Source organism: Mandrillus leucophaeus, unplaced genomic scaffold (genome assembly GCF_000951045.1).
Source record: "Mandrillus leucophaeus isolate KB7577 unplaced genomic scaffold, Mleu.le_1.0 Scaffold332, whole genome shotgun sequence".
NCBI lineage: Eukaryota > Metazoa > Chordata > Mammalia > Primates > Cercopithecidae > Mandrillus > Mandrillus leucophaeus.
This window is the reverse complement of record NW_012103499.1, coordinates 14,995-22,363: the sequence shown is the minus strand read 5'-3', so window position 1 is coordinate 22,363 and position 7,369 is coordinate 14,995. Positions and strand designations below refer to the sequence as shown.

At 46.6% G+C, this 7,369-nt stretch overlaps 1 protein-coding gene across 1 annotated transcript in view; it reads left to right on the top strand.

Moving 5' to 3' along the window:
- The window catches only part of TIMELESS (timeless circadian clock), a 57,280-nt gene that overhangs the window by 38,037 nt on the left and 11,874 nt on the right, over window positions 1-7,369 (top strand). The window contains exons 14-26 of the mRNA XM_011988491.1: window positions 1,260-1,394; window positions 1,496-1,647; window positions 2,818-2,915; window positions 3,005-3,137; window positions 3,246-3,447; window positions 3,727-3,872; window positions 4,527-4,612; window positions 4,702-4,819; window positions 4,909-4,991; window positions 5,225-5,367; window positions 5,583-5,754; window positions 5,836-5,904; window positions 6,027-6,145. Of these exons, the coding sequence (XP_011843881.1) occupies window positions 1,260-1,394; window positions 1,496-1,647; window positions 2,818-2,915; window positions 3,005-3,137; window positions 3,246-3,447; window positions 3,727-3,872; window positions 4,527-4,612; window positions 4,702-4,819; window positions 4,909-4,991; window positions 5,225-5,367; window positions 5,583-5,754; window positions 5,836-5,904; window positions 6,027-6,145 (1,656 nt within the window). The remainder of the gene's footprint in view (window positions 1-1,259; window positions 1,395-1,495; window positions 1,648-2,817; window positions 2,916-3,004; window positions 3,138-3,245; window positions 3,448-3,726; window positions 3,873-4,526; window positions 4,613-4,701; window positions 4,820-4,908; window positions 4,992-5,224; window positions 5,368-5,582; window positions 5,755-5,835; window positions 5,905-6,026; window positions 6,146-7,369) is intronic.

Sequence of the window (7,369 nt, the reverse complement as noted above, 5' to 3'; positions counted from 1 at the left end):
CCGTCTCAAAAAAAAAAAAAAAAACCAAAACCAGATTTTTGTACCAGAACCTTCCTATAATTCTAGTTGCCACAGGTTAAAATTCTGTCATAACTGGATTTGAAAGATGCAGTAGTACCAATGAGACTTTGCTAAAGGGTATTTTTTGCACTCAGGGTTCTGTGTTATTATCTGTAATACTAGGTACTATCATTTATTGAGCACTTACTATGTGTCAGACACTGTGCTGATGTTTTCATATAATCCTCACAGTAGCACATGTGCCCAAAGTGGTTAAGCAACTTGTCCAAAGTCTTGTTAGTAATACTAATTCAATACTCAAATCCAGATCTGCTGGACTCTAAAACTCATGCTCCTAACATTTGGTGTGTTTGATTGTAAGTTCTTTAATGGAACATGACCTTCAGGGGCCTCCCAGTTCATCCTGTTTGACTTTTGAGTACCCACACCAAAGACTGGTTCACAGCCCTGACTTGGGAGAAGCAGGATTTGGGTATTGAGTCACTCCTGCTTTTCTTTTCTTTTTTTTTTTTTTCTGCAGGGTGTCACTCTGTTACTTAAGCTGGAGTGCAGTGGCTCAATCTCAGCTCACTGCAACCCTCTGCTTCCCAGTCCCAAGCGATTCTCCTGCCTCAGCCTCCCAAGTAGCTGGGAGTACAGGCACACACCACCATGCCTGGCTAATTTTTGTACTTTTTGTAGAGACAGCGTCTCGCTATGTTGCCCAGGCTGGTCTTGAACTCCTGACCTCAAGTGATCCACCTGCCTAGGCTTCCCAAAGTGTTAGGACTACAGGTGTGAGCCACTGCGCCTGGCTGTCCTACTTTTCAGGAGAAAAAAATTAGAGGCTTTATTTACATAGTGCTTTGCATTTTATGAAGCTTTTCCATATGTCTTATTTGATCCTCATAGCATCTACTTATTCTATAGGCCTCTTGAGATAGCACTGCTTTTGGCAAACCTCTGAACTCAGGAAATGGGTCAGGATTTTTGCCATGGCATCTTATACTTACTCACATTGTAGCTCTTATCCACACTGTAATGTAATTACCATTCTACTTCGTGTCTCCACCACTAGAGTAAAAGCTCCTCAAAGGGAAGGAAATATGCTGTTCACTATTGCTTTCTATTACCAATGGATAGCACATAATGGGCACTCTGTGAATGTCCAGTTAATTCGTTTTGTAATAGAAAAGACACTGATGGGGAAAAGGCCTCTTTAGCTCTCTTGACATCCTAATACAATTCTTTCCCCATAGAACAAACGAAAGAAGAGAAGGAAGAAGAAGAAGGTCCTAGACCAGGCCACTGTTTCTGGTAATGTCCCATCTAGCCCAGAAGAACTGGAGGCTATGTGGCCTGCCCTGGCTGAGCAGCTGCAATGCTGTGCCCAGGTAGGTGGTTATAGACACTCTGTCTTTTTTGAGAATAGTACTCTGGGTATACAATCTGGGTTTTCCACTCCCTCCAGTCCCATAGCTTTATCCATCTCTAGAATCCTGAGCTCAGCATAGACTCCATGGTTCCCTTTGATGCGGCCTCAGAGGTGCCAGTGGAGGAGCAGCGGGCAGAAGCCATGGTACGGATCCAAGACTGTCTCCTGGCTGGCCAGGCCCCACAGGCCCTGACTCTCCTGAGGTCTGCCCGGTAAGAACCCTGCTGCTTATCCTCTTGGGCTTTGTGGGAAGGAGGAGGCCATCACTGTGGTACAGGGTTCTCAGTCTTCAAAAGAGAGTCATCTCATCAAGGCTCTGGGACTCTATACCGACTGACTCCTGGGGCGTTTTGATTGGTTTGTTGGGTTTTTTTGTTTGTTTTCGAAAAACATTAAAAAAGCATAGCTAATTGAGAAAAAAATAAAGATAAAGCAAATCCTCACTTGACATCGTCAATAAGTCCTTGGTAATTGCGACTTTGAGTGAAATGACCTACAGCAGGTTTCTTATAATATTAAGAGAAAAAAAACTGGTTTTGTTATACATTGTTTCACTTAAAGTGGCAGTATCCAAGAACCTATTGAAGACATTAAGGGAGGACTGACTTTAATTCTACTAGCCAAAGATAAGCATCATTAACATTTTGATGAGTAACCATGCAGAGGTTTTTTTCCTCCGTTACATGTAAAAATATCATATATACCTTGTTTTACAAAAATGAAATACTGTACATGCTGATTTATAGTAATTTTTCACTTCTCAGTATATTGTGAGCATTATTTCTCATCAGATCTGTTTCTGTAATTGTTAATGGCTTTAAAACACCATTGTGTGGGCCGGGCATGGTGGCTCACACCTGTAATCCCAGCACTTTGGGAGGCCAAGGCGGGCAGATCATGAGGTCAGGAGATCGAGACCATCCTGGGGTGAAACCCCGTCTCTACTGAAAATACAAAAAATTAGCTGGGCGTGGTGCCGGTTGCCTGTAGTCCCAGCTACTTGGGAGGCTGAGGCAGGAGAATGGCGTGAACCTGGGAGGCGGAGCTTGCAATGAGCCAAGATCGTGCCACTGTACTCCAGCCTGGGCAACAGAGCGAGACTCTGTCTAAAAAAAAAAAAAAAAAACCATTGTGTGAATACATACATTTGTTCAACCAGGTATCAAACATTTAGATTGTTTACATTTTGTTCTTACCTGATTTTTATTGAGTTGTGGCTTATGAGGAAAATTTTCCCTGGGGTCTTTGTTTCATTTGAGGTAACAGTTTGCATTTTCTTTCTGGCCAACAAAAGAAATGTCTAAATTCCTTCTTCTACTTCAAATTATAAATTTAAAGCCAGATTTCCCCTGGGTAAAGCCTTTTTTCTGTCTGTGCTCCAGGGAGGTGTGGCCTGAAGGAGATGTGTTTGGCTCTCAAGACATTTCTCCAGAGGAAGAGATCCAGTTGCTGAAACAAATCCTGTCTGCTCCACTTCCCCGTAAGTCTCCACCCTTCACATCTGTCTCCTTCCAGCTCTTTTCTAGCACCAACATAACAGAGACTCAGTAATCCTCCCTCTGTCTATAGGGCAGCAGGGCCCAGAGGAATGTGGGACAGAGGAACAAGAAGAAGAGGAGGAGGAAGAGGAGGAGGAGGAGGAGGAGTTGCAAGTGGTCCAGGTGTCGGAGAAAGAATTTAATTTTCTGGACTACCTGAAACGGTGCGGGCTGCGAGGCCTGAGTTGGTCCTAGAGTGGCGATTTTGCAGCTCTGAGGATGAGCTATGTCTTCCTTATGCTGACATCCTCTCCCTCCTTGCTTTGGTGCAGCTTTGCATGTTCAACTGTCGTTCGAGCCTATGTACTGCTGCTGCGGAGCTACCAGCAGAATAGTGCTCACACTAACCATTGCATTGTGAAGATGCTGCACCGGCTGGCCCATGACCTCAAAATGGAAGCCCTACTTTTTCAGCTGTCAGTCTTCTGCCTCTTCAATCGTCTGCTTAGTGACCCTGCTGCTGGAGCCTACAAAGTGAGGGAGTAACAAGGAATGGGGGTTTAGAAGGGTATGGGAACCCTCAGGTAAATAAATAATCTTCAGGAGATAGAAGGTGCTGAGAGGTGTCAAGGGCTGGGAGATGGGAAAACAATGAGAAAGTAGACAGGCAGGTTGAGGGAGCTGCATGGAGAAGGACAGAAGAGAGTGAGTGAGGAGGGGGCAGCTGGGAACAGCTATAGAGAAAATACCTAGAGGGCCAGGTTCGGGTCTGCATTGGACCAGAGGCCTCATAGTAACCTCCTTCTCCTACAGGAGCTAGTGACTTTTGCCAAATACGTCCTGGGCAAATTCTTTGCACTGGCCGCAGTCAACCAAAAAGCCTTTGTGGAGCTATTGTTCTGGAAGAACACAGCTGTGGTTCGAGAGATGACTGAGGGCTATGGCTCCCTGGATGACCGGTGAGCTTGAAGTTGGCAAAGGATGGGTGGGGGTAGGGGAAGTTTGATGCAGAGTCACAGAATGTTAAAGCTGTAAGAGCTTGCATGTCATTTAGCCCACTGTTTCTTTCCCTGTCATGGGTGAGAAAACAGGCTCAGGAGGTGAAATGCTTTACCTAAGGTTATCCAAGAGAGGAGCAGGGACTGGAGCCTAAGTCTACTGTGTATCTAGTTTCCTTCTCCGTCACCAGCCTCCGTAGAGGTGGTCACTGTTGGGAGCTGGGTGGTTGCCCGGAGAGAGTCCGTGTGCGACCTCTCCCAAAACGTGCTGGGAAACCATGAGGATTTGTAGAAATGTTTGTCTTGTTTCCCTTAATGTCTCAGCCCCTCTCCTTTCACACTTAGTCTCTTTTTCCCATAATATTCTTAGCCCCTGGAGTCAGAATGGTCAGGGTTCCACTGGCCCAACCTGGAAAATCTCTTAGTTTGACTTTTAGGTTCTTACGTGGAAGGAAAGTGAGGGGAAGGAGGCACACTGTAGGCCTCTCTCGGCTGGCCTCTTTCAGTTACCTGCCTCGTCCTTCCTGTTCCTTTCAGAACTGATCAGAGAAGGCCTTTGGTCTCCTCTTTTTGGGCCAAGAACCTATATGCTCCCTATCTCCTTTCACCATTCAGGTCTTCGAGTCGCAGAGCGCCTACATGGAGCCCCGAAGAAGAGGCTCGTCTTCGGGAGCTGTACCTCGCCCATAAGGACGTGGAAGGTGAGAGGCCTTGAGATCTGGAAAGTTTGTGAGGAGGGCAGCCTGAGCTGCAGGACCTTCTTTACTGCCTCAGTCATTTCCCATGCCAGGGCAGGATGTGGTGGAAGCCATCTTGGCCCACCTGAATACTGTTCCTCGAACACGCAAGCAGATCATCCACCATCTGGTACAGCTGGGACTGGCTGACAGTGTCAAAGACTTCCAAAGGTAGAGAGGCGCATGCTTTGGAGGCTATTGGGATAGGGGCGCGTGTTCACTTCCTGGGCTTCCTCTTCTACTGACACCTTCCTAATCAGGAAAGGAACCCATATTGTACTGTGGACGGGGGATCAGGAGTTGGAGCTGCAGCGGCTTTTTGAGGAATTCCGGGACTCGGATGGTGAGTGAGGTGGAACTCAGGGGACCTTTGAGATGAAAGCCAAGCTATCCATTTCTTTTGGGGCTGTCTTTTATTCCCAAGGAAAGATTCTCCCATCCCTTCTGTTCACTTACTATATTTGTAAGGGTCATTTTTGGATGAATTGAGCTACCCTCTTTCCAGAGACCTCTTATTTATTTTACTCATCTCTTTCCCCTTTTGCCCTTGGGTATTCACATGCTCGCTTTTTATAGATGTCCTGGGTCATATCATGAAGAATATCACAGCCAAACGCTCACGGGCCCGAATAGTGGATAAACTCTTGGCTCTGGGGCTGGTGGCTGAGCGGCGGGAGCTGTACAAGAAACGGCGGAAAAAGTTGGCATCCTCCATCTTGGTAACAGTCTGACCCTGGCTCTGCTGGCATGGGCCCGCTCCCCTTGAAATGCTCCTTAGGAGCAGTCCACCCACATTCTTCCTGCCTGAGGCTGTTCTGACCAGGTCCTTCTTAGAGAGCGGGTGCGGTGCGGGTAGGGGTCAGGAACCAGGAGACTCCACTAAGTTCCTTGTGTTGCTTTCATTTTCATTCCCCCAACCCCCAATGAATTTTAGCCAAATGGAGCGGAGTCCCTGAAAGATTTTTGCCAGGAAGATCTGGAAGAAGAGGAAAACCTGCCTGAGGAAGACAACGAGGAGGATGAAGAAGGGCGCTCAGAAGCAGAAGAAGTCCAGGGTAGCTTAGTCCTTTCAACTGAAAACCTTGGTCAAAGCCTGCATCAGGAAGGTGAGGACTTTGGCTGGGAGAGGTGTCTCAGGTGGAGGGCTTGGGAGTAGGGTCAAATGTAAGTTTCCCTCATTTCCTTAGGCTTTTCTACCCCGCTCCTGTGGCTCCAGCACTGCCTGATCCGAGCAGCAGATGATCGGGAAGAGGATGGTGAGTGGACAGATGACGCTTTTAGGAGAGCCCTGGAGGCTATTGGGGACCTACCTGGTCATGGGATGGAGGACCAGTTCTTCTCTTATATCTTCACCATATGACCGTTGACCCTGTCTTAGGCTGCTCCCAGGCAGTTCCATTGGTGCCACTCACAGAGGAAAATGAGGAAGCCATGGAGAATGAACAGTTTCAGCAGCTGTTGCGCAAGCTAGGGGTTCGGCCCCCCGCCTCTGAGCAGGTAAATATGCCAGTTAGAGTGTCACCCAAGGCGTGTTAGTCCTATTTCCAAATACATCTCCTCCTCCTCCTCCTCAGTGTAGTCGCCATCATGGTCCTCACTGTCATGGTGGTCTTCCTTATCATCCTCATTGTCATCTCGATCCTCCTCATTGCCTTATCATCTCTGACCAAGATTCCTGCAGCAACCATTCTGCTAGTCTTCTTTTCCTCTCTCTAATCTCCCCTTCCCCTAAATCCATCTTCCAGACTGCCCCCAGATTTATCTTTTTAAAATATAGTTTTGATTACAGTTGTCCCTTAGTATCTTGGCGGGAATCTGAGGAGGGATTGGTTCCAGGACCCCCCTGCCCACAGATACCAAAATCTACAGATGCTCAAGTCCCTTTTTGTAGTATTTGTGAATAACCTAGTTACATCCTCCTGTATACTTTAAGTCATTTCTAGATTACATATAATACCTATACAATGTAAATGTTAGGTAAATAATTGTTATACTGTATTTTAAATATATATACATATACATAGAGAGAGACAGACAGACAGAGTCTCACTCCATTGCCCAGGCTGGAGTGCAGTGACTCAGTCTCGGCTCACTTTTGCCTCAACCTCCCAGGCTCAGGTGATCCTCCCACCTCAGCCTCCTGAGCAGCTGGGACTACAGGCCTATGTCACCACTCCCAGCTAACTTTTTGTATTTTTTGTAGAGATGGGGTTATGCCATGTTGCCCAGGCTGTGTATTATTGTGTAATGTTATGTTGTTATTTTTTATAGTTAATTTTTTTTTTTAATATTGTCGATTTACAGTGTTTTGAATCCACAGATTCAGAACTTCTGGATATGGAGGGTCAAGTCCCCTGTCCAGAGCCCTTGATGATTCCTTACTGCTTGCAGGACAGAATCCACAAATTCCAAATGGCATGCCCATCCTTGGCCAACCTTTGCAGCCTCACAGCCACACCACTCACACACCAACTTTACATCATCGTCACCCTGGTAGGCTTTTTCATGCCTCCAAATGGCTAATCATGCCTGTCCCTCTATGGAAGGCTGCAACCGTGCACACAAGGTGACACACACCCACTCCATCTGTCTTACTGATGGACCTCTACGCAGTCTTCAAGAGTCTGCTCAATTGTCACCTTGTCAGAGAAGCAGTCCCTGTCATTCTTTCAACCCCTGAAGTAAAAATAATCACTTTTGCAGTTGTGATTTGTTCATTCC